Source organism: Molothrus aeneus, unplaced genomic scaffold (genome assembly GCF_037042795.1).
Source record: "Molothrus aeneus isolate 106 unplaced genomic scaffold, BPBGC_Maene_1.0 scaffold_30, whole genome shotgun sequence".
NCBI lineage: Eukaryota > Metazoa > Chordata > Aves > Passeriformes > Icteridae > Molothrus > Molothrus aeneus.
The window spans coordinates 1,862,717-1,886,832 of record NW_027098964.1 but is presented as its reverse complement, the minus strand read 5'-3'; the positions used below and the strand labels follow the sequence as shown (position 1 = coordinate 1,886,832).

Genomic DNA, 24,116 nt, shown 5'->3' with positions numbered 1-24,116 from the left:
CGCGGAGCCGCTTTCCTATTGGTTAAGGGAGGGCGCGGCGAGCGCTGATTGGTTGAAAGGAGAAAGGGGCGGGGCTGCGGCGCTGCCGGTGGTTCCGGGTTGGTGTCCGGCATTTCCGGTGGCGGCGGGAGCGCTTCCGGTCATGGCGAGGATGGAGATGGAGAGGATCGGTGAGGATGGGAGGGGTTTGGGGGTTCCCGGTGATTCCTCCGGTGGTTCCCGGTGGTTTTCGGTGATGCCTCCGGTGTTTCCCCAGCGCTGCCGCCCCGCGGGCCGCGGGAGCTGCCGCTGGCGCTGCTGGAGTTGGGATGCGCCGGGAGGTTCGAGCTCCTGACCGGAGAACCGGGAGCTGCGGAGGGCCGAGGGCCCCGAGCACCGCAGCACCGTGAGTGAATTACCGGGAAAACGAAAAACCAAAACGGACCCAAAAATCCCCAAATTCAGCCCAAAAGTCAGCAAAAAAAATCTCAAGTGCCCACCCCAATAATCTTCAAATCCACCTGAAAAATCTCTCCAAATCCCTCCCCACAAAACGTAAAATCCTCCCAAAAATCCCCGAAAAAGGCCAAATCCCCTCCCAAAAAACCCCCAAATCCCCTCCCAAAAAAACTCAAATCCATTGCAAAAAAAAAACTCAAATCCCCCCCAAAAAAACCCCAAATCCACTCCCAAAAAACCTCAAATCCACTCCCAAAAAAACCTCAAATCCACTCCCAAAAAAAACCTCAAATCCCCCCCCCAAAAAACCCCAAATCCCCTCCCAAAAAACCCAAATCCCCCCTAAAAAAATCTCCAAATCCCCTCCCAAAAAACCCCAAAATGTCCCCGAATCCCCTTCAAAATCCACCCCAAGAATCCCCAAATCTCCCCCAAAAACCCCAAATCCCCCTCAAGAAACTCAAAACTCCCCAAAAGCCCCAAACCCCCTCCAAAAACCACCAATCCCACCCCAAAAAAAACCCACCCCAAAATCTCCCCAAATTCCCCTTCCCCCCCCCCCCAAAATCCCCTCAAATCCCCCCAAAAATTCCGACCCCTCCCCCCCCATTTTAGGCCCCCCCCAGTTCCTTTTTTAAAATTTTTTTTGGGGGGGGTCCTGCCCCCCCCGCCCCTCCCCCCCCGCAGCTGCCTCAGGGTCTCCCCCCCTGGGCCCCTCCCCCGCTGGGGGCGGAGCTGGAGCGGAAATTCCTGGGGACCCCCGAGGGGCTCCCCCTGCACCGGCACCAACGGGTCCGGAGGTGAGAACGGGGGGGGGGTCCCGAAAATGGGGGGGGTCCCGAAAATGGTGGGTGGAGGTCCTAAAAATGGGGAGGGGTTACCCCAAAAATGGGGGCGGGAGGGGTCCTGAAAAATAATGGGGTGGGGGGGGTCCTAAAAATGGGGTGGGGGGGGCTCAAAATGGGGGTGGGGGTCCTAAAAAGGGGGGGGGGGGGGTGGGGGCTAAAATGTGGGGAGTCCCAAAAATGAGGGGGGGGGACACACCCCAAAAATGAGGGGAGAGTCCTAAAAATGGGGTGGGGGGGTGCTGAAAAATGGGAGGCTCCCAAAAATTGGGGGGGGCCCTAAAAATAGGGGGGGGGGGTCTCAGGAGTGGCCCTGGGTGGGGAGGGGGGGGCTCAGGGCCGTGGGTGGGTCTGGGGGCTCCCTGGGTGCTGCTGTCCCTTGGGGTGACCCCTGGGTGCCCCCCAGGTCCTGGCTGAGGACCCCAGACCCCCGGGCTCTCTTTGCCCTGGACCCCACCCCCGTGGCCGGGGGGCTGCGGGCAGAGCGGGACCCCCGGACGGGCGCCCTGCTGGGCTTCAGCGAGGTGGGCGGGGGGCCAGGGGGGCCTGGGGGGGTCTGGGGGGGTCTGGGGTCCCTGGGGGGGGCTTAGGGGGCTTTGGGGGGGTCCCTGGGGGTCTCAGGGGGGTTTGTGGGGAGGGGTCTCAGGGGTCTCAGGTGTTTTTGGGGAGGGGTCTCAGGGGTCGCAGGGTTATTTTGAGGAGGGGTCTCATGTCCCCTCCCCCCCCAGGAGCTGCTCCCCTCCACGGGTCTCTCAGGGTGGATTTTGGGGAGGGGTCTCAGGGGTCTCAGGGTGGATTTTGGGGAGGGGTCTCAGGGGTCTCAGGTGTTTTTGGGGAGGGGTCTCAGGTGTTTTTGGGTGATTTTGGGGAGGGGTCTCATGTGTCCCCCCCCCCAGGAGCTGCTCCCCTCCGCGGGTCTCTCAGGGTGGGTTTTGGGGAGGGGTTTCAGGGTTATTTTGGGGAGGGGTCTCAGGTGTTTTTGGGTTATTTTGAGGAGGGGTCTCATGTGTTCCCCTCCCCCCCCAGGAGCTCCTCCCCTCCGCGGGTCTCTCCCCCTCCTCCTCCCCCTCCCTCCTGCGCCCCCCGGGCCCCCCCGGCGAGGGCCTGAGGGGGGGGGGGCACTCCAGCGTCCCCTTCTGGCCAGGTGAGACCCCGGGACCCCCCCAAATACCCCGGGACCCCCCCAAAATACCCCGGGACCCCCCCAAATACCCCGGGACCCCCGGGAGCCCCCCAAAATACCCCGGGACCCCCCAAAATACCCTGAGACCCCCGGGATCCCCCCAAATACCCCGGGGCCCCCCCAAAATACCCTGGGACCCCCGGGACCCCCCCAAAATACCCCGGGACCCCCCAAAATACCCTGAGACCCCCGGGACCCCCCCAAAATACCCTGAAACCTCCCCAAACCCCACACACCTTCCCAAATCCCCCCCAAAATGCCCCCAAATCCCCCCAGACCACCCAAGACCCTCCCCAAGCCCCCGACCTCCTCAAATCCCCCAAATTGCCCCAAATTGCCCCAAATTTCCCCAAACCCCGCAGATCCACCAGACCCCCACCAAATCCCCCCAAACCGCCCCAATCACCCCCAGGCCCCCCAAATTCCCCAAACCCCCCAGACCCCCCCAAATCCCCTCCAGACCCCCCAGACCCCTCCCAAATCCCCCCAAATTCCCCCCAAGTCCCCAAAAACTGCCCCAAACCCCCCCAAATCCCCCAGACTCCCCCCAAATCCCCCCAAACCCCCCAAATCCCCCAGACCACCAAAATCCCCCCAGACCCCCCAAATCCCCCAGACCACCAAAATCCCCCCAAACCCCCCAAATTTCCCCAAATTCCCCAAATTCCCCCAAATCCCCCCCAAATCCCCCAAACCCCCCAAATCCCCCAAACCCCCCAAATCCCCCCCAAATCCCCCAAACCCCCCAAACCCCCCAAACCCCCCAAATCCCCCCCAAACCCCCCAATCCCCCCCAGGCGGGCAGGACGAGCCCACGCTGGAGCAGATGCGGAGCCCCCAGGGTGAGCAGCAGCAGCAGCAGCAGGAGGAGGACGTGGATTTCGACACAGGTACAGCCCCCCCCCCAAATTCCCCAAATTTTGGGGTCCCCCCCAGCTCGAGGAAGCCCCCAGACCCTTTTTGGGGTCCCCCTGACCCAGCCCCCCCCCCCTTTTTGCTCCCCCCCCCCCAGATTTGCTGACGACGCCCCCGGGGCTGAAACGGGGGGTGCAGTTCAAGGCCCAGGGTAAGGGGGGGCCCTGGGAATTTGGGGAGGGGGCTGGGAAATTGGGGAGGGGCTGGGAAATTTGGGGAGGGGGCTGGGAAATTGGGGGGGGCCCTGGGAATTTGGGGAGGGGGCTGGGAAATTGGGAGGAGTTTGGGAATTTGGGGGGGTCTGGGAATTTGGGGGGGTTGGAATTTTGGGGGGGTCTGGGATATTGGGGGGGTCTGGGATATTTTGGGGGGGGTCTGAGAATTTGGGGAGGGGTCTCGGATTTGGGGGGTCTGGGATATTTTGGGGAGGGGTCTGGGAATTTGGGGAGGGGCTGGGATTTTGGGAGGAGTTTGGGAATTTGGGGAGGGGTTGGAATTTTTTGGGCGGCTTTGGGATTTTTTGGGGGGGCTTTGGGATTTTTCGGGGGGGCTTTGGGATTTTTTGGGGGGTGTTCGAGGTTATTTTGGGGGGTGCAGAGGAGCCCCCTCCCCAATTTTGGGGTCCCCCCCCCCAGCCAAGGTTGGGGGGCCGCTGTCCCTGTCCGGCCTCCTGGAGACCCTCGACACCTTCGAGCTGGGGGGGGCGACCCCGATTCCGGGGGGGTCCCCGAGGCCGGGGGGGTCCTGGCCCAGCCCGGGGGTCCCCCCAGAGCCCCCCAAGCGAGGGGGGGCCCGGGGCTGTGCCCCCCCCCCGCCGCTCTGACAGCCTGGAGGAGCTGCTGAGCAAGGTGGGTGTGGGGGGGGGGGGGGCGTTAATTTGGGGAGGGGGCTCCTTGCCACCCCCCCCACTGCACCCCGCAACTCCTCCAGAGCCCCTGGACCCCTCAAATCCCCCCAAACCCCCCAGGACCCCCCAAATCTGCCCAAATTCCTCCCAAATCCCCCCCAAATCTGCCCAAATTCCTCCCAAATCCCCCCCAAATGCTCTCCAAATCCCCCCTAAAACCCACCCAGACCCCCCCCAAATCCCCTCAAATCCTCCCCAAATGCTCCCTAAACCCCTCCAGACCCCCTCAAATCCCCCCCAAACCCCCCCAAATCCCCCCCAAAGCCCCTCAAATCCTCCCCAAATCCCCCTAAACCCCCCAGGACCCCCCAAATCCGCCCAAATTCCTCCCAAATCCCCCCAAACCCCCCCAGACCCACCAAAAAATCCCAAACCCCCTCAAATCCTCCCCAAATCCCCCAGGTCCCCCCAAATCCTCCCAAAATCCTCCCTAAACCCCCCCCAGACCCCCTCAAACGCTCCCCAAATCCCCCCCAAGCCCCCCCAAGCCCCCTCAATTCCTCCCCAAATCCCCCGAGGTCCCCCCAAATCCTCCCCAAATCCTCTAAACCCTCCCCAAACCCCCCCAAATACCCCTCAGATCCCCCCCAGACCCCCTCAAATCCCCCCCAAATCCCCCCCAGACCCCCCCAGACCCCCTCAAATCCCCCCTAACCCCCCCCAGACCCCCCCAGACCCCCTCAAACGCTCCCCAAATCCCCCCCAAATCCCCCCCAAATCCCCCCCAGACCCCCCCAGACCCCCTCAAACGCCCCCAACCCCCCCAGGAGGAGGCGGGGCCGCCCCCGGCGCCGCCCCCCGCGCCCCCCGAGGAGCTCTGGGCGGAGCTGCTGGACGCGGCCACGCCCGTGCCCGGCTTCGAGCGGCTGCTGCCCGAGCCCGCCCACAAGGTGGGGCCTGGGGGGGATTGGGGGGATTTGGGGGGTCCTGGGGGGGTTTGGGGAGGGTTTGGGGAGGTCTGGGGGGAGTTTGGGACATCTGGGGGAATTTGGGGGGGATTTCGGGGGGTCCTGGGGAGTTCCCGGGGGGATTTGGGGGGGATTTGGGGTGGTCTGGGGATTTGGGGGGTCCTGGGGGGGTTTGGGGAGGATTTGGGGTGGATTTGGGGAGGTCTGGGGGGAGTTTGGGACATCTGGGGGGATTTGGGGGGGATTTGCGGGGGTCCTGGGGAGTTCCCGAGGGGATTTGGGGTGGTCTGGGGGGATTTGGGGGGAACTTAACGGGGTTTGGGGGGGTCCTGGGAGCATTTGGGGAGGATTTGGGGAGGATTTGGGGGCTCCTGGGGAGATTTGGGGGGGTCCTGGGGGGATTTGGGGGGTCCTGGGGAGGATTTGAGGAGGTCTGGGGGCTGCTGGGGGATTTGGGCAGGATTTGGGGGGTTCCTGGGGGGGGTTTGGGGGTCCTGGGGAGGATTTGGGGGGATTCGAGGGGATTTGGGGGGGATTTCAGGGGGTCTGGGGGCTCCTGGGGGGATTTGGGGAGGATTTGGGGGGATCTGAGGGTGTCTGGGGGGATTTGGGGAGCATTTGGGGGGGATTTGAGGGGGTCCTGGGTGGATTTGGGGGGATTTGGGGGTAATTTGGAGGAGTCTGGGGGGATTTGGGGAGGGTTTGGGGGGATTTGGGGAGGATTTGGGGGGATTTGGGGAGGTTTTGGGGGGTTCTGGGGGATTTGGGGAGGATTTGGGGGGGATTTGGAGGAGTCTGAGGGGATTTGGGGAGGTTTTGGGGGGATTTGGGGAGCATTTGAGGGGGTCTGGGGGGATTTGGGGGGGATTTGGGGGGGATTTGGGGTGACTCTGATTCCTCCTGCAGTGCCCGTCACCCCCAGACCCATTTGTGTGCTGTGCCCCGAGCGCGGTCACTGCGGGCTTGGGGATTTTGGGGTTTTTTTGGGGTTTTTTGGGGTTTTTTGGGTTTTTTTGGGGTTTGTGATGCCCTGGTCGGTTCTGGGGTGCTGTGGATGTTTTGGGGTGCCCCCCATCCCCAATTTTCCCCTTTCCAGTGGCCGTTCCAGCCAGACCCGTTCCAGCAGCGCGCTGCCCTGTGCCTGGAGCGCGGTCACTGCGGGCCTTGGGGTTTTTGGGGTTTTTTTGGGGTTTTTGGGGTTTTTTGGGGTTTTTGGGGTTTTGTGATGCTGTGGATGTTTTGGGGTGTCCCCAATCCCCCGTTTTCTCCCCCTTTCCAGTGGCCGTTCCAGCCAGACCCGTTCCAGCAGCGCGCTGCCCTGTGCCTGGAGCGCGGTCACTCCGTCCTGGTGGCCGCCCACACCTCGGCCGGGAAGACGGCGGTGGCCGAGTACGCGATCGCGCTGGCCCGGAGACACATGACCCGGTGAGAGCCCCGAAACGCCTCGGGGGACCCCAAAAACGCCTTTGGGGGCACCAAAAACGCCTCTGGGGACCCCAGAAACACCTCGGGGGGCACCAAAAACGCCTTTGGGGGCACCAAAAACGCCTCTGGGGACCCCAAAAACGCCTTCAGGGACCCCAAAAACGCCTCTGGAAACCCCAGAAACGTCTCTGGGGGCACCAAAAATGCCTTGGGGGCACCAAAAATGCCTTGGGGGATCCCAGAAATGCCTTTGGGGGCACCAAAAACGCTTGGGGGGACCCCAGAAACGCCCCGGGGGATCCCAAAAACGCCTTGGGGACCCCAGAAACGTCTCTGGGGACCATAAAGTCACCTTGGGGGCACCAAAAACGCCTCTGGGGACCCCAAAACCAACCTGGGGTCCCAAAACTGTCTTGGGGGGCACCAAAACCACCTTGGGGAGTCCTAAAACCTCCTCGGGGGTCTCTAAAACCACCTCAGGGACCCCAAAACCTCCCTGGGATCCCCAAAGCCTCTCCAGGTCCCCTCTGTGTCCCCCCAGGGTGAACCCAAACCCCTCCCTGGTCACCCCCAGACCCCTTAAACCACCCTGAGGGTCTCTGGGGTGAACCCCCCAATGTCCTCAAACCCCCCCAAACCCCTTGGGTGACCCCCCCCATGTCCCCAAACCCTTCCTTGGTCACCCCCAGACCCCTTAAACCACCCTGGGGGTCTCTGGGGTGACCCCAACCTTGTCCCCAGACCCCCCCAAACCCCTTGGGGGACCCCCCCCATGTCCCCAAACCCCTCCCTGGTCACCCCCAGACCCCCTAAACCACCCTGGGGGTCTCTTGGGTGAACCCCCCATGTCCCCAAACCCCTCCCTGGTCACCCCCAGACCCCCTAAACCACCCTGGGGGTCTCTTGGGTGAACCCCCCATGTCCCCAAACCCTTCCTTGGTCACCCCCAGACCCCTTAAACCACCCTGGGGGTCTCTGGGGTGACCCCCCCATGTCCCCAATCCCCCCCAGTTCCCCCCCCCGGGGGTCTCTGAGCTGCCCCCCCTTCCCCAGGTCCATCTACACGTCCCCCATCAAGGCCCTGTCCAACCAGAAGTTCCGCGATTTCCGGGAGACCTTTGGGGACGTGGGGCTGCTGACGGGGGACGTGCAGCTGCGCCCCGAGGCCGCCTGCCTGGTCATGACCACCGAGATCCTCAGGTCAGGGGGGGCCTTTGGGGGGCCTGGGGGGTCATGGAGGGTCCTGGGTGGGTCCTGGGGGCTCCTGAGGGGTCCTGGGTGGGTCCTTTGAGGGTCCTGGGGGGTCCTGGGGGTTCCTGAGGCGTCCTGGAGGGTTCTGAGGGGTCCTGAGGCGTCCTGGAGGGTTCTGGGTGGGTCCTGAGTTGGTCCTGGAGGGTCCTGGGGGCTCCTGAGGGCTCCTGGGGGGATCCTGGGGGGTCCTGGGGGGATCCTGGGGGGTCCTGGGGGATCCTGAGGGGTCCTGGGGGATCCTGGGGGGTCCTGGGGGGTCCTGGGAGGGTTCTGAGGGGTCCTGAGGGGTCCTGGGGGGTCCTGGGTGGGTCCTGGGGGGTTCTGGGGTTAATTCACAGAGCACAAACGGGCCGGGGCTGCTGGGAGGGGCCCTGAGCTCTCTGGGCTGGGACCCCTCCCCAAATTGAGCTCTCTACACTGGGACCCCTCCCCAAATTCAGCTCTGTGCACTGGGACCCCTCCCCAAATGGAGCTCTGGGACCCCTCCCCATGGATCCCCCAGCCCTGGGACCCCTCCCCATGGATCCCCCAGCCCTGGGACCCCTCCCCATGGATCCCCCAGCCCTGGGACCCCTCCCCATGGATCCCCTGCCCCCAGGTCGATGCTGTACAACGGCTCTGACACCATCCGGGACCTGGAGTGGGTGATCTTCGATGAGGTGCACTACGTCAATGACAACGAGGTGGGGGCTCTGGGGGGCTTTTGGGGTCTCTGAGGGGTCTCTGGGGCAGTTTGGGGGTCTCTGAGGGGCTTTTGGGGTCTCTGAGGGGTCTCTGGTGGGGTTTGGGGGTCTCTAAGGGGCTTTTGGGGGGGGTTTGGGGTTCCCAGAGTTCCTGGGGGGTTTTTGGGGTTCCTGGGGGGTTTTTGGGGTTCCTGGGGGGGTTTTTTGGGGTTCCCAGAGATCCTGGGGGGGTTTTTGGGGTTCCTGGTGGGGTTTTTTGGGGTTCCCAGAGTTCCTGGGGGCGTTTTTTGGGGTTCCCGGCGGTTTTGGGGACCCCCTGAGCCCCGTTTGGGCCCGCAGAGGGGCGTGGTGTGGGAGGAGGTGCTGATCCTGCTGCCCGAGCACGTGAAGCTGGTGCTGCTCAGCGCCACCGTGCCCAACGCCCTCGAGTTCGCCCAGTGGGTCGGGTAAGGACCCCGGGGGGCTTTGGGGGGGCTTTGGGGGGTCCCTGGGGTGGTTTGTGGGGTCCCCAAGGGGCTTTGGGGGGTCCTTGAGAGACTTTGGGGGGTGCTCAGGGGGATTTGGGTGTCCCTGGGGTGGTTTGTGGGGTCCCTGAGGGTCTTTGGGGGTCCCTGGGGTGGTTTGGGGGGTCCCTGGGGGTCTTTGGGGGATCCCCAAGGGGCTTTGAGGGTCCCTGGGGGTCTCTGGGGGGTCCCTGTGGGTCCTTGAGAGACTTTGGGGGGTGCTCAGGGGGATTTGGGGGTCCCCAAGTGGCTTTGGGGGGTCCTTGGGAGACTTTGGGGGGCTTTGAGGAGGCTTTGAGAGGTCCTTGAGGGTCCCCAGGGGAATCTGAGGGGGTCCTTGAGGGGGATTTGGGGGTCCCTGTGGGGCTTTGGGGGGCTTTGAGTGTCCCCCAGGGGGTTTTGGGGCTTCTTGGGCAGCTTTGGGGGTCACCAGGGGAATTTGTGGGCCCTTGGGGGATTTGGGGGGTCCCTGAGGAACTTTGGGGAGGCTTTGAGAGGTCCTTGAGGGGCTTTTGAGGATCCTCAGGGGGGTTTGGGGGTCCCTGGGGGGCTTTGGGGCGGGGGTGACAGGAACAGGGGGCGCGGGGGGTTCCCCGTGGCTGCTCCCATTCCCGTTTTTCCCCATTTCCCGGAGTTTGGCCCCGTTGCAGGCGCACCAAGCGCCGCTGCGTGCGGGTGATCAGCACCCCCCGGCGCCCGGTGCCGCTGGAGCATTTCCTGTTCACGGGCAACAGCGCCCGCACCCGGCACCAGCTGTTCCAGCTGCTGGGCCCGGGCGGGGCCTTCAGCACGCAGGGGTGAGACCCAAAACCTGCCCCGAAACCTGCCCCAAAAACCTGACCCAAATCTGACCCAAAAACCTGCCCCAAAAACCTGACCCAAACCTGCCCCAAACCCACCTCAATCTGACCCAAAACCCTGCCCCAAAAACCTGCCCCAAAACCTGCCCCAAAAACCTGCCCCAAACCTCCTCAACCTGACCCAAAACCTGACCCAAATCTGACCCAAAACCCTGCCCCAAACCTCCTCAATCTGACCCAAAACCCTGCCCCAAAAAACTGACCCAAAAACCTGCCCCAAACCTCCTCAATCTGACCCAAAAACCTGCCCCAAACCTCCTCAATCTGACCCAAAACCTGACCCAAATCTGACCCAAAACCCTGCCCCGAAACCTGCCCCAAAAACCTGACCCAAAACCCTGCCCCAAAAACCTGACCCAAAACCCTGCTCCAAAAACCTGCCCCAAAAACCTGCCCCAAAAACCTGACCCAAAAACCTGCCCCAAAACCTGACCCAAAACCCTGCCCCAAAAACCTGACCCAAAAACCTGCCCCAAAACCTGACCCAAAAACCTGCCCCAAACCTCCTCAATCTGACCCAAAACCCTGCCCCAAACCTCCTCAATCTAACCCAAAAACCTGACCCAAAACCTGACCCAAAACCCTGCCCCAAAACCTGACCCAAAAACCTGACCCAAAAACCTGCCCCAAAACCCTGCCCCAAACCCACCTCAATCTGCCCCAAAAACCTGCCTGAAACCCACGTCAATCTGACCCAAAAACCTGTCCAAAAACCTGCCCCAATCCCATCTGAATCTGCCCCAAAAACCTGCCCCAAACCTGACCCAAAAACCTGCCCCAAACCCACCTGAATCTGGCCCAAAAACCTGCCCCAAATGTGACCCAAACGTGCCTCAATCTGACCCAAAAACCTGCCCCAAATCCACCTCAATCTGCCCCAAAAACCTGCCCCAAACCTGCCCCAAAAACCTGCCCCAAACCCACCTCAATCTGCCCCAAAAACCTGCCCCAAACCTGCCCCACACCTGCCCCAAACCTGCCCCACCCCTGCCCTCCCCTGCCCCAGGTACTACGCGGCGGTGGAGGCCAAGAAGGAGCAGAGCAGCAAACACGCCCAGAGCTTTGGGGCACGGCAGCCCAGCATGGGGGGCTCCAACCCCGGGCAGGTACGGGGGGTCTGGGGGGTCTGGGGGCTGCTCTGGGCAGGTCCAGCGGGGTCTGCAGGGTCTGGGGGCTGCTCTGGGCAGGTCCCCCTAACCCCATCTCTCCCCTCACCAGGAGTGGGGGGTCCAGGGGCTGCCCCAAGGGTCTCTCTAACCTCATTTTCTCCCCTCACCAGGAGCAGGGGGTGTGCAGGGTCTGGGGGCTGCTCTGGGCAGGTCCAGCAGGGTCTGCAGGGTCTGGGGGCCGCCCCGAGGGTCCCCCTAACCACGTTTCTCCCCCCTCACCAGGAGCGGGGGGTCCGGAAGGTCTGGGGGCTGTTCTGGGGGTCCCCCTAACCCCGTTTCTCCCCTCACCAGGAGCAGGGGGTCTGCAGGGTCTGGGGGCCGCCCCGAGGGTCCCCCTAACCCGATTTTTTCCCCCCTCCAGGAGCGGGGGGTCCGGAAGGTCTGGGGGCTGTTCTGGGGGTCCCCCTAACCCCATTTTTCCCCCCTCACCAGGAGCGGGGGGTCCGGAAGGTCTGGGGCTGTTCTGGGGGTCCCCCTAACCCCGTTTCTCCCCTCACCAGGAGCAGGGGGTCTGCAGGGTCTGGGGGCTGTTCTGGGGGTCCCCCTAACCCCATTTCTCCCCTCACCAGGAGCAGGGGGTCTGCAGGGTCTGGGGGCTGTTCTGGGGGTCCCCCTAACCCCATTTTTTCCCCCTTCACCAGGAGCGGGGGGTCCGGAAGGTCTGGGGGCTGTTCTGGGGGTCCCCCTAACCCGATTTTTTCCCCCTTCACCAGGAGCGGGGGGTCCGGAAGGTCTGGGGGCTGTTCTGGGGGTCCCCCTAACCCCGTTTCTCCCCTCACCAGGAGCAGGGGGTCTGCAGGGTCTGGGGGCTGTTCTGGGGGTCCCCCTAACCCCATTTTTTCCCCCCTCCAGGAGCGGGGCGTGTGGCTGTCGCTGCTGGAGACGCTCCGCGAGCGGGAGCTGCTGCCCGCCGTCACCTTCACCTTCTCGCGGGGCCGCTGCGAGGAGCAGGCGGCGGCGCTGGGCTCGCTGGAGCTGCTCAGCGGCCCCGAGCGCGCCCAGGTGCGCCAGTTCCTGACGCGCTGCCTGGCCCGGCTGCGCGGCTCCGACCGCCGCCTGCCCCAGGTGGGGCTTTGGGGGCAAAAAGGGGGGTTTGGGGGCAAAAAGGGGGGTTTGGGGGGAAAGAGGGGGGTTTTGGGGCAAAAAGGGGGATTTTGGGGACGTGGGGGTGGGTGTTCCCCCTCCACATTCTCTCCATTCTCTCCATATTCCCCCTCCATGTTCCCTCCACTTTTTCTCCATGTCCCCGTCCATTTTCTCTCCATATTCCCTCCATCTTCCTCCATGTTCTCCTCCATGTTCCTCCGTATTCCTTCCATGTTCCCTCCATGTTCCTCCATATTCTCTCCACATTCCCGCTCCATCTTCCTCTCCATATCCTCTCCATATTTCCTCCATGTTCCCCTCCATGTTCCCTCCATATTCCCCCTCCATATTCCCTCCATATTCCCTCTCCATATTCCCTCCATGTTCCCCTCCATGTCCCCTCCATGTTCCCCTCTGTGTTCCCTCCATGTCCCCTCCATGTTCCCTCCATTTTCCCTCCATGTCCTCCCCGTGTTTTCCCCATATTCTCTCCGTGTTTTCTCCACATTTCCCCTCCCTTTCCCCTTCCCCAGGTGCTGCAGCTCTCGGACCTGCTGCAGCGCGGCATCGGCGTCCACCATGGCGGGGTCCTGCCCCTGCTCAAGGAGATCGTGGAGATGCTTTTCAGCCAGGGGCTGGTCAAGGTGTGTGGGGACAGGTGCTGCCACCTCACAGGTCGCCCCAAACCTGCCTAAATCTGCCCCAAAAACCTTCCCCAAACCTGTACAAATCTGCCCCAAACTTGGCTCAAACCTGCCCCAAACCTGCCGAAATCTGCCCCAAAAACCTGTCCTGTGCCTGCCCCAAAAACCTTCCCCAAACCTGTACAAATCTGCCCCAAAAACCTGTCCTGTACCTGCCCCAGATGTGCCCCAAAAATCTGCCATGTACCTGCCCCAAAACTGCCCCAAACTGCCCCAAAACTGCCCCAAATCTGCCCCAAACCTGCCCCACACCTGCCCCACACCTGCCCCAGGTGCTGTTTGCCACCGAGACCTTCGCCATGGGGGTGAACATGCCGGCACGGACCGTGGTCTTCGACTCCATCCGCAAACACGACGGGAACAGCTTCCGTGACCTCCTGCCAGGTGTGGGGCCACGTTTGGGGCTCGGTGCCGCGTCCTCCGTGGGTGGAAAAGGGGTGAAAAATGTCAAGGAAAAGGGGTGGGAGAGCTGAGAGAAAAAACGGGGAAAATGGGATTGAGAGAAAGTGGAAATATGGGAGAAGAAACTGAGGGGGAATGAAGGAAATAGAGTTTTAATTGTGGGTAATGTGGGGGGAAATAGAGTGGGAAACATGAGGGGAAAAGGGTGGGAAATGTGAGGGGAAAAGTGTGGGAAACGTGAGAGGGAAAGGGTGGGAAATGTGAGGGGAAAAGTGTGGAAAATGTGAGGGGGAAATAGTGGGAAATGTGAGGGGAAAATGACGAGAAAGGTGAGGGAGAAAAAGTGGGAAAGGTGAGGAGAAAATGGCGAGAAATGTGAGGGGAAAAGGGCAGGAAATGTGAGGGGAAAATGACGAGGAATGTGAGGGGAAAATGGTGGGAAATGTGAGGGGAAAAGAGCAGGAAAACATGAGGGGAAAATGGTGGGAAACGTGAGGGGAAAAGAGCAGGAAACGTGAGAGGAAAATAGCCAGGAATGTGAGGGGAAAATGGTGGGAAATGTGAGGGGAAAATAGAGAGAAATGTGAGAGGAAAATTATAAGAAATGTGAGGGAAAAATGAAGAGAAATGTGGGGGAAAAGTGACGAGAAATGTGAGAGGAAAAATAGCAGGAAACGTGAGGGGAAAAGAGCGGGAAAACGTGAGGGGAAAATGGCAGGAAAACGTGAGGGGAAAAGGGCAGGAAAACGTGAGGGGAAAATGGCAGGAAAACGTGAGGGGAAAGGGCGGGAAAATGTGAGGGGAAAAGAGCGGGAAAATGTGAGGGGAAAAGGGCGGGAACACGTGAGGGGAAAAGGGTGGGAAAACGTGAGGGGAAAAAAGCGGGAAACGTGAGGGGAAAAGAGCGGGAAAACGCGTGGGGAAAAGAGCGGGAAAACGTGAGGGGAAAAGAGCGGGAAAATGTGAGGGGGAAAAGGGCGGTAAATGTGAGGGGAAAATGGAGAGAAACGTGAGGGGAAAAGGGCGGGAAAACGTGAGGGGAAAAGGGCGGGAAAACGTGAGGGGAAAAGAGCGGGAAAATGTGAGGGGAAAATGGAGAGAAACGTGAGGGGGAAAAGGGCGGGAAAACGTGAGGGGAAAATGGCGGCAAACATGAGGGTAAACCCAGTAGTTTCTACGAGAAGCAAACAAGAAAGTCACCTTTCTGCGGGGCAGGGCCGTGCGTCACCTTTTTGTGTCCCCCAGGCGAGTACACGCAGATGTCGGGGCGCGCCGGGCGCCGCGGGCTGGACGCCACCGGCACCGTCATCATCCTCTGCAAGGGCCCGGTGCCCGAGCTGTCCGACCTGCACCGCATGATGCTGGTGAGCGCCGGGCGTGTCACCGCCGTGTCCCCGCCCGTGTGTCACCGCCGTGTCACCGCCGTGTGTCACCGCCACCGCCCGTGTGTCCCCGCGCAGGGCCGCCCGTCGCCGCTGCAGTCGCGGTTCCGCCTGACATACCCCATGATCCTGCTGCTGCTGCGCGCGCCCGCCCTGCGCCCCCACGACCTCATGCGCCGCAGCTTCGCCGAGTTCCCGCTGCGCCGCGACGCCACGGTGGGCACCGGGAGGGACTGGGATGGACTGGGAGTGTCCCAGTATGGACTGAGGGGCACTGGGATGGACTGGGATGGACTGGGAGTGTCCCAGTATGGACTGAGGGGCACCGGGAGGGACTGGGATGGACTGGGAGTGCCCCAGTATGGACTGGGAGGTTTTGGGATGGACTGGGGGGCACACTGGGATGGACTGGGGGGCACTGGGAATGTCCCAGTATGGACTGGGGGGCACCGGGAGGGACTGGGATGGACTGGGGGGCACTGGGATGGACTGGGATGGACTGGGGGGCACTGGGAGTGTCCCAGTATGGACTGAGGGGCACTGGGATGGACTGGGGGGGACTGGGAGTGTCCCAGTATGGATTGGGGGGCACTGGAGGGCACTGGGAGTGCCCCAGTATGGACTGGGAGGTTTTGGGATGGACTGGGATGGACTGGGGGGGACTGGGAGTGCCCCAGTATGGACTGGGGGGCACTGAGATGGACTGGGATGGACTAGGATGTATTGGGGGGCACTGGGAGGGACTGGGATGGACTGGAAGTTCCCCAGTATGGACTGGGGGGCACTGGGAGTGTCCCAGTATGGATTGGGAGGCTCTGGGAGGGACTGGGATGGACTGGGAGTGCCCCAGTATGGACTGGGAGGTTTTGGGATGGACTGGGATGGACTGGGGGGCACTGGGGGCACCCCAGGATGGACTGGGGGGCACTGGGCTGTCCCAGTAAGGACTGGGAGCTCTGGCACCCCCAGTAATGTCCCCCCGTGTCCCCCCCGTGTCCCCCCCGTGTCCCCCCAGGCCCAGACCCGGCGCGTGGCCGCCCTCAGGGAGGCGCTGGCGGCGCTGGGGGACCCCGAGGAGACCCCCGGGGACCTCGGGGACCTGCCCCAGTACCACCAGGCCGTGGTGGCGCTGCGCCGCGCCCGCAGCGTGCTCCAGGTGCGGCTGGGGGACACCTGGGGGACACCTGGGCGGGGGGAAACAGGGACACCTGGGGGACACCTGGGGGGACATTGGGGGACACCTGGGGGGGACACAGGGACACCTGGGGGGACACCTGGGGGGACATTGGGGCACCTGGGGGGACATTGGGGGACACCTGGGGGTCACATTTGGGGGGTCCTGGGGACACTGGGGGGGCACATTTGGGGGTTGGGGACACTGGGGGTGTCCCTGTGCAGGGGTCTCTGGGGGTCCCTGGGCTCTGGGGGGTCCTGGGGGGTCCTGGGGGGTCCTGGGGGGGTCCCAGTGCCCCCCCCCCCCCTTTACGGGGTCTGGGGTCCGCAGCGGTGCCTGGCACAGCCGGGGGGGCAGCGGGTGCTGACACCGGGCAGGGTGGTGGTGGTGAGCACCCCGAAACACCGCAACGCGCTGGGGCTGGTGCTGCAGGTACAGACACCCAAAAACACCCCAAAAACACCCAAAAATAACCCCAAAATAACCCCAAAAACACCCAAAAACACCCCAAAAACACCCAAAACACCCCTGAAACACCGCAACGCGCTGGGGCTGGTGCTGCAGGTACAGACACCCAAAAACACCCCAAAAACACCCCAAAATAACCCCAAAAACACCCCAAAAACCACCCAAAACCACCCCAAAATAACCCCAAAAACACCCAAACCACCCCAAAATAACCCCAAAAACCCCCCCGAAACACCGCAACGCGCTGGGGCTGGTGCTGCAGGTACAGACACCCAAAAACACCCCAAAAACACCCAAAAACACCCCAAAAACACCCCAAAACCACCCCAAAAACACCCAATATACCCCAAAAACACCCCAAAACACCCCAAAAACACCCCTGAAACACCGCAACGCGCTGGGGCTGGTGCTGCAGGTGCCCAAAACCACCCCAAAAATATCCCAAAATAACCCAAAACTGCCCCCCAAAACCACCCCCCAAAACCAAAACCTCCTAAAGTCCCCACAACCCCCAAACGCTCCCCAAACACCCCTAAAGTCCCCCAAACCCTGCAATCCCCCCCAAACCCCCAAACTGCCCCAAAATCCTTTCAATCCCCCCAAAGTCCCCCCAACCCCCAATCCCCCAATCCCCCCAATTCCCCCCCAATCCCCCAATTCCCCCAATCCCCCCCAAACCCCTTCAATCCCCCCCAATCCCCCCAATCCCCCCAATCCCCCCCAATCCCCCCAATCCCCCCCAATTCCCCCCCAATCCCCCCAATCCCCCAATCCCCCCAATCCCCCCAATCCCCCCAATCCCCCCAATCCCCCAATCCCCCAATCCCCTTCAATCCCCCCAATCCCCCAATCCCCCCAATCCCCCCCAATCCCCCCAATCCCCCCAATCCCCCAATCCCCCAATCCCCCCAATCCCCCCAATCCCCCCAATCCCCCCAATCCCCCCAATCCCCCCAGTCCCCCCAATCCCCCCAATCTCCCCCAATCCCTTTCAATCCCCCCAATCCCCCCAGTCCCCCCAATCCCCCCAATCTCCCCCAATCCCTTTCAATCCCCCCAATCCCCCCCAATCCCTCAATCCCCCCAATCCCCCCAATCCCCCAATCCCCCAATCCCCCCAATCTCCCCCAATCCCCCCCAATCCCCCCCAGTCCCCCCCAATCCCCCTCTCCCCTGCCAGGTGCTCCCGGGGGGCGCGGGGGGCTCTGGCCGCTCCTTCACGGCGCTGCTGCTCTGCGAGAAGCCCCCGAGGATGGGGGAGCCCCCCGGAGCCCCCCCAGGACGTGCCCTACCCCGAGGAGCTGCTGCTCACGCGCCTCTTCCTGCCCGAGGGTCTGCACCCCAAAAACCCCGGGGCTGGGGGCGTCCTGGAGGGCTCTGGGGGCTGAAGGGGCTTTGGGGGGGCTCCTGTGTCTGTTCTGGGGGGGGTTGGGGGTCCTGGGTCAGTTTTGGGGTCCCTAAAGGTGATTTGGGGATGGATTTGGGGGGGTTTAAGGGGGTTTTGGGGGGGCTCCTGTGTCTGTTCTGGGGGGGGTTGGGGGTCCTGGGTCAGTTTTGGGGGTCCTGGGGTCAGTTTTGGGGGTTCCTGGGTCACTTTTGGGGTCCTTAAAGGTGATTTGGGGGTCCTGAGTCAGTTTTGGGGTACCCTGAGAGATTTGGGGATGGATTTGGGGGGCTCCTGTGTCTGTTCTGGGGAGGAGTTGGGGGTCCTGGGTCAGTTTTGGGGTCCCTAAAGGTGATTTGGGGTTCCCTGGGTCAGATTTGGGGATCCCCAGGATGGATTTGGGGGGTTTAAGGGGGTCTATGGGGGTTTTGGGGGGCTCCCGAGTCCATTCTGGGGAGGTTTTGGGGTCCCTAAAGGTGATTTGGGGTTCCTGGGTCAGATTTGGGGTCCCTAAAGGTGATTTGGGGTTCCTGGGTCAGTTTTGGGGTCCCTAAAGGTGATTTGGGGAGGTTTAAGGGGGTTTTGGGGTCCCTAAAGGTGATTTGGGGTTCCTGGGTCAGATTTGGGGTCCCTAAAGGTGATTTGGGGTTCCTGAGTCACTTCTGGGGGATCCTGAGAGATTTGGGGGTCACTGGGTCCATTTTGGGGGTCCCTAAGGGGTGATTTTGGGTGGGGGGGTGCCCCCCATATTCCTGGGTCCCTCTTGGGGTCCCGGGGGGTCCCTGAAGGTTTTGGGGTCCCTAAAGGTGATTTGGGATTTCCTGGGTCCCTTTTGGGGTCCCGGGGGGTCCCTGAAGGTTTTGGGGTTCCTAAAGGTGATTTGGGATTTCCTGGGTCCCTTTTGGGGTCCCGGGGGGTCCCTGAAGGTTTTGGGGTCCCCCCCCAGGCCCCCCCGGGCACTGCCTGGAGCAGCTGCGCCCCGAGGACATCGTGGGGGTCACGGCCAAGAGCCTGAGGGTGAACCCCGAAACTCTGCTGCAGGAGCTGCGCCCCCCGAGGGGACCCCGGCCCCGGTGCGGGGGGACTGGGGGGACTGGGGGGAAATTGGGGGGACTGGAGGGGAGTTTGGGGGTCCTGGGGGGGAATTGGGGGTTCTGGGGGGGAATTGGGGTTCTGGGTGGGGAATTTGGGGTTCTGGGGGGGAATTGGGGGTTCTGGGGGAATGGGGGGTTCTGGGGAGGGAATTGGGGTCCTGCTGTGGATTTTGGGGTCCTTCTGTAGATTTTTGGGTCCTGCTGTGGATTTTTGGGGTGTCCCCCCCCCCCCTCATTCTCCCCTCTCTCCCCAGCTCCCCCCCCCGGGCGGGGGTCTGGGTTTTCGGGTCCCGCTGTAGATTTTGGGGTCCCGCTGTAGATTCTGGGTTCCTGCTGTAGATTTTGGGGTTCCCCCATGAATTTTGGGGTCCCGCTGTACATTTTGGGGTCCCCCCATGAATTTTGGGGTCCCCCCCCCTCATTGCCCCCCCTCTCTCCCCAGCTCCCCCCCCCCCGGGCGGGGGTCTCGGTTTTGGGGTCCTGCTGTACATTTTGGGGTCCCCCCATGAATTTTGGGGTCCCCCCCCCTCATTGCCCCTCTCTCCCCAGCTCCCCCCCCCCCGGGCAGGGGTCTGGATTTTGGGGTCCCGCTGTAGATTTTGGGGTCCCCCCATGAATTTTGGGGTCCCCCCCCCTCATTGCCCCCCCTCTCTCCCCAGCTCCCCCCCCCGGGCGGGGGTCTGGATTTTGGGGTCCCCCCATGAATTTTGGGGTTCCCGCTGTACATTTTGGGGTCCCCCCCCCCCTCATTGCCCCTCTCTCCCCAGCTCCCCCCCCCCGGGCGGGGGTCTCGGCGCCGCCCTGCAGGAGCTGGCCCGGCTGGCGGGGGGGGCCGGCAGGGAGGGGGGGCTGCCCCTGCTCGAGGCCTTTGGGGTCCCCCCGGGCGCGACCCCGAGGCGGCGGCGGCGGCGGCCGAGCTCAGGGGGCTGGGGGCGGCCCTGAGGGGCTTCAGGTGCGCGCGGAGCCCCCGCTTCGCCCAGCAGGTACGGAATGGGGGGATTGGGGGGTTTGGGGGGGATTTGGGGGGTTCAGAGGGTTTTGGGGGGATTTTGGGGAGATTTGGAGGGGTTTTGGGGGGATTTGGGGGGTCCTGCCCCATTTTGGGGTCCTGCGCAGCCCCTGCTTCCCCCAGCAGGTGTAAAATGAGGCGATTTGGGGGGATTTTGGGGGTTTTGGGGGGTTCAGGGGAGTTTGGGGGAGATTTTGAGGGGATTTTGGGGGGTTTTGGGGGGTTCAGGGGAGTTTGGGGGGGATTTTGGGGAGATTTGGGGTGGATTTTCAGGGGATTTTGGGGGGGTTTTGAGGGGGGATTTGGGGGGGGTTTTGAGGGGGATTTTGGGGAGGGGGAGTCGGGCTCTGCCCCATTTTGGGGTCCCTGCACAGCCCCCGCTTCCCCCAGCAGGTGCAGAACGGGGGTGGGATTTGGGGATTTTGGGGGGTTTTGAGGGGTTTTGAGGGGTTTTTGGGGCGGTTTTGGGGGTTTTGAGGGGGGTTTTGAGGGGGTTTTGAGGGGTTTTGGGGGGTTTTGAGGGGTTTTTGGGGCGGTTTTGGGGTTCAGGCCCCCCCTGAGCCCCTCCCCGTGTCCCTCCCAGTACTCCCAGTTCGCCGCCAGGCAGGAGCTGCTGCAGCAGCTGGAGGAGCTGCAGTTCCAGCTGTCGGACCAGTCCCTGCTGCTGCTGCCCGAGTACCACCAGCGCCTCGAGGTGGGGCCCAAAACCAGCCCAAAAATACCCCAAAACCAGCCCAAAATCATCCCAAAAACAACACCCCAAAATCAGCCCCAAATCACCCCAAAAACACCCCAAAATCACCCCAAAATAACCCCAGTCCCTGCTGCTGCTGCCCGAGTACCACCAGCGCCTCGAGGTGGGGACAAACACCCCAAAAATCACCCCAAAAACAGCCCAAAAATACCCCAAAATCACCCCAAAACACCCCAAAAACAACACCCCCAAAATCACCCCCAAAACACCCCTAAATACCCCAAAAACACCCCAAAAACCCTGGGATCCCCCCAGTCCCTGCTGCTGCCAGCGCCTGGACGTGGGCATCTCCACTGACCCCTGAGTGACCCCACTGACCCCTGTGTGACCTGTGTGACCCCACTGACCCCTGTATGACCCCACTGACCTCTGTCTGACCCCAATGACCCCTGTATGACCCAATGACCCCTGTCTGACCCCATGACCCCTGTCTGACCCCTGAGTGACCCCTGTGTGACCCCACTGACCCCCGTGTGACCCCCGTGTGCCCCCCAGGTGCTCTCGGAGCTGGGTTACGTCTCGGGGGGCGCGGTGGCGCTGGGGGCTCTGTGTGTCCCTGTGTCCCCTGTGTGTCCCTGCTGTCCCATGACCCCTGTATGACCCTGTATGACCCCACTGACCCCTGTCTGACCCCAGTGACCCCTGTGTGACCCCAATGACCCCCGTGTGACCCCCAGGTGCTCTCGGAGCTGGGTTACGTCTCGGGGGGCGCGGTGGCGCTGGGCGGCCGCGTGGCGGCGCTGCTGAGCACGGAGCAGTTGGTGCTGACCGAGCTCCTGCTGGGCAATGTCCTGGCCCCGCTGCGGCCCGAGGAGAGCGTGGCGCTGCTCTCGTGCCTGGTGACCCCCGGCCGCGGGGAGCCCCCGCCCGAGGGGCTGCCCCCCGCCCTCGCTCAGGTGACAGCGCCCGGGGGGGGGATATCGGGGGGTTTGGGGTATTTTGGGGGGGATATCGGGGGGTTTGGGGGGCATATCGGGGGTTTGGGGGGGATATTGGGGTGTTTGGGGGGGATATTGGGGTGTTTGGGGGGATATCAGGGGGTTCAGAGCGGTTTGGGGGGGATATTGGGGTGTTTGGGGTGGATATTGGGGTGTTTGGGGGGGATATCGGGGGGTTTGGGGGGGATATCGGGGCTTCGGGGCGGTTTGGGGGGATATCGGGGGATTTGGGGGGGATATCGGGGGTTTGGGGGAGATATTGGGGTGTTTGGGGGGGATATCGGGGGGTTCGGAGCGGTTTGGGGGGGATATCGGGGGGTTTGAGGCACTTTGGGGGGGATATTGGGGGGTTTGGGGGGAATATTGTGGGGGTTTGGGGGGAATATTGGGGGATATCGGGGGGTTTGGGGGGATATTGGGGAGTTTGGGGGGATATCAGGGGGTTTGGGGGGGATATCAGGGGATTTGGGGGGCATACTGGGGGGTTTGAGGGGGATATTGGGGGGTTTGGGGTGGGTTTGGGGCACTTTGGGGGGGATATTGGGGGGTTTGGGGGGAATATTGGGGGGTTTGGGGGGGATATCGGGGAGTTTGGGGGGGATATCAGGGGGTTTGGGGGGGATATCGGGGAGTTTGGGGGGGATATTAGGGGGTTTGGGGCACTTTGGGGGGGATATTGGGGGACTTGGGGGTGATATTAGGGGATTTCGGGGGCTTTGGGGTGGGTTTGGGTCACTTTGGGGGGAGATTGGGGGGTTTGGGGCACTTTTGGGGACACTGGTTGGGGTCTCGGGGGTATTTGGGGGTCCCTAATGAGCCCCCAGGCCCTGGAGCAGCTGTGGGCAGGGCTCTGGGGGCTCTGGGGATTCTGGGAGATTTTGGGGTGATTTTGGGGGTGATTTGGGGGTGACTTCGGGGCTCTCTGGGTGTGTTTCCCCCAGGCCCTGGAGCGGCTCTGGGGGTGATTTTGGGGTGATTTGGAGTGAATTTTGGGGGTGATTTTGGGGGTGATTTGGGAGTGAATTTTGGGGGTGATTTTGGGGGTGATTTGGGAGTGAATTTTGGGGGTGATTTTGGGGGTGATTTTTGTGGTGATTTTGGGGGTGATTTTGGGGTGATTTCGGGGCTCTCTGGGTGTGTTTCCCCCAGGCCCTGGAGCGGCTCTGGGGGTGATTTTGGGGGGTGATTTTGGGGGTGATTTGGGAGTGAATTTTGGGGGTGATTTTGGGGGTGATTTAGGGGTGATTTTGGGGTGATTTCGGGGCTCTCTGGGTGTGTTTCCCCCAGGCCCTGGAGCGGCTCCGCGCCGTCGCCGCCCGCGTGGCCCGGCTGGAGCAGCAGCGCGGCCTCGGGCCCGGCCCCGAAGACTTCGTGGCCCAGTTCGGCTTCAGCCTGGTCCAGGTGGTCTACGAGTGGGCCAGGGGCATGGTGAGACCCCCAAAAACCCCCTGGGACCCCCAAAAACCCCCCGAGATCCCCAAAAACCCCCTGAGATCCCCAAAAACCACCTGGGACCCCCAAAAACCCCCTGGGACCCCTAAAAACCACCTGGGACCCCCAAAACCCCCTTGGAACCACCAAAAACCCCTCTGGGTCCCCTCTGGGACACTCCTGAGACCCCAGGGACAACTCTGGGATCCCCTGGGACCCCCCAAAACCCCCTGGGATACTCCTGAGACACCCCCAAGCCCTGTGTCCCCATTGTCCCCCCCAAAGTCCCAATGTCCCCAATGTCCCCAGCATCCCCAGCACCCCCATGTCCTCATTGTCCCCAATCCCCCCAACACCCCCAAATCCCCCAGTCCCCTCCATGTCCCCAATGTCCCCAATCCCCTCAATGTCCCCAATCCCCCCAACGCCCCCAACACCCCCAATCCCCCCAGTCCCCTCCAACATCCCCAATCCCCCCAATCCCCTCCATGTCCCCAATCCCCCCAACGCCCCCAACACCCCCAATCCCCCAGTCCCCTCCATGTCCCCAATGTCCCCAATCCCCTCAATGTCCCCAATCCCTCCAACATCCCCAATCCCCCCAATCCCCTCCATGTCCCCAACGCCCCCAACGCCCCCAACACCCCCAATCCCCCCAGTCCCCTCAGTGTCCCCTCTCCCGTTTCCAGCCTTTGCGGAGATCGCGCGCCTGGCGCCGGTGCAGGAGGGCTCGGTGGTGCGGGCGATCCAGCGGCTCGAGGAGCTGCTGCGGGAGCTGCGCCAGGCCGCGCGCACCGTGGGCGACCCCGCCATGGCCGCCAAGATGGAGGCGGCCGCCGCCATGATCAAGCGCGACATCGTCTTCGCCGCCAGCCTCTACACGCAATAAAGGGACACAAAGGGACGCACGGGGGAGGACGGCCATGCTGGCTGCCATCCAACCCCCCCGCGCCCCTGTGGTTCAGTCCAATCAGCCCCAGACTCGTGTGGTTCTGTGCAATTGCCCCTGGATTCATGTGGTTTGGTCCAACCCCCCCTCGATTCGTGTGGTTCTGTCCGATCCCCCCTTAATCTCTTGTGTTCAGTCCATTCACCTGCGCAGGCTTCGCTTCAACCCTTCCGTCCCCAACCGTTCCAGCCCTTACCCCCCGTTTATCCCGTGGTTCAGTCCATTCATCCAATTGGTTCAACCCCGTTTCCCCC

At 62.7% G+C, this 24,116-nt stretch overlaps 1 protein-coding gene across 1 annotated transcript; it reads left to right on the top strand.

Annotated features, from left to right (window-relative positions):
- Positions 1–128: 128 nt before the first annotated feature.
- Positions 129–23,888, top strand: LOC136570349 (superkiller complex protein 2-like). The gene is given in 33 exon segments (XM_066570850.1): positions 129–170; positions 257–372; positions 1,126–1,238; positions 1,690–1,807; positions 2,310–2,427; positions 3,264–3,356; positions 3,479–3,532; positions 4,017–4,099; positions 4,101–4,229; positions 5,056–5,178; positions 6,476–6,621; positions 7,675–7,821; positions 8,471–8,555; positions 8,895–9,001; positions 9,709–9,855; positions 10,925–11,024; positions 11,940–12,152; positions 12,707–12,817; positions 13,150–13,261; positions 14,525–14,643; positions 14,740–14,877; positions 15,677–15,817; positions 16,166–16,267; positions 17,484–17,551; positions 17,553–17,635; positions 18,634–18,760; positions 19,549–19,652; positions 19,655–19,764; positions 20,374–20,484; positions 21,222–21,440; positions 22,770–22,910; positions 23,171–23,174; positions 23,603–23,888. Coding segments are annotated over 33 exon segments (3,810 nt in total). The 5' UTR covers positions 129–142; the 3' UTR covers positions 23,803–23,888.
- The last annotated feature ends 228 nt before the right edge of the window (positions 23,889–24,116 follow it).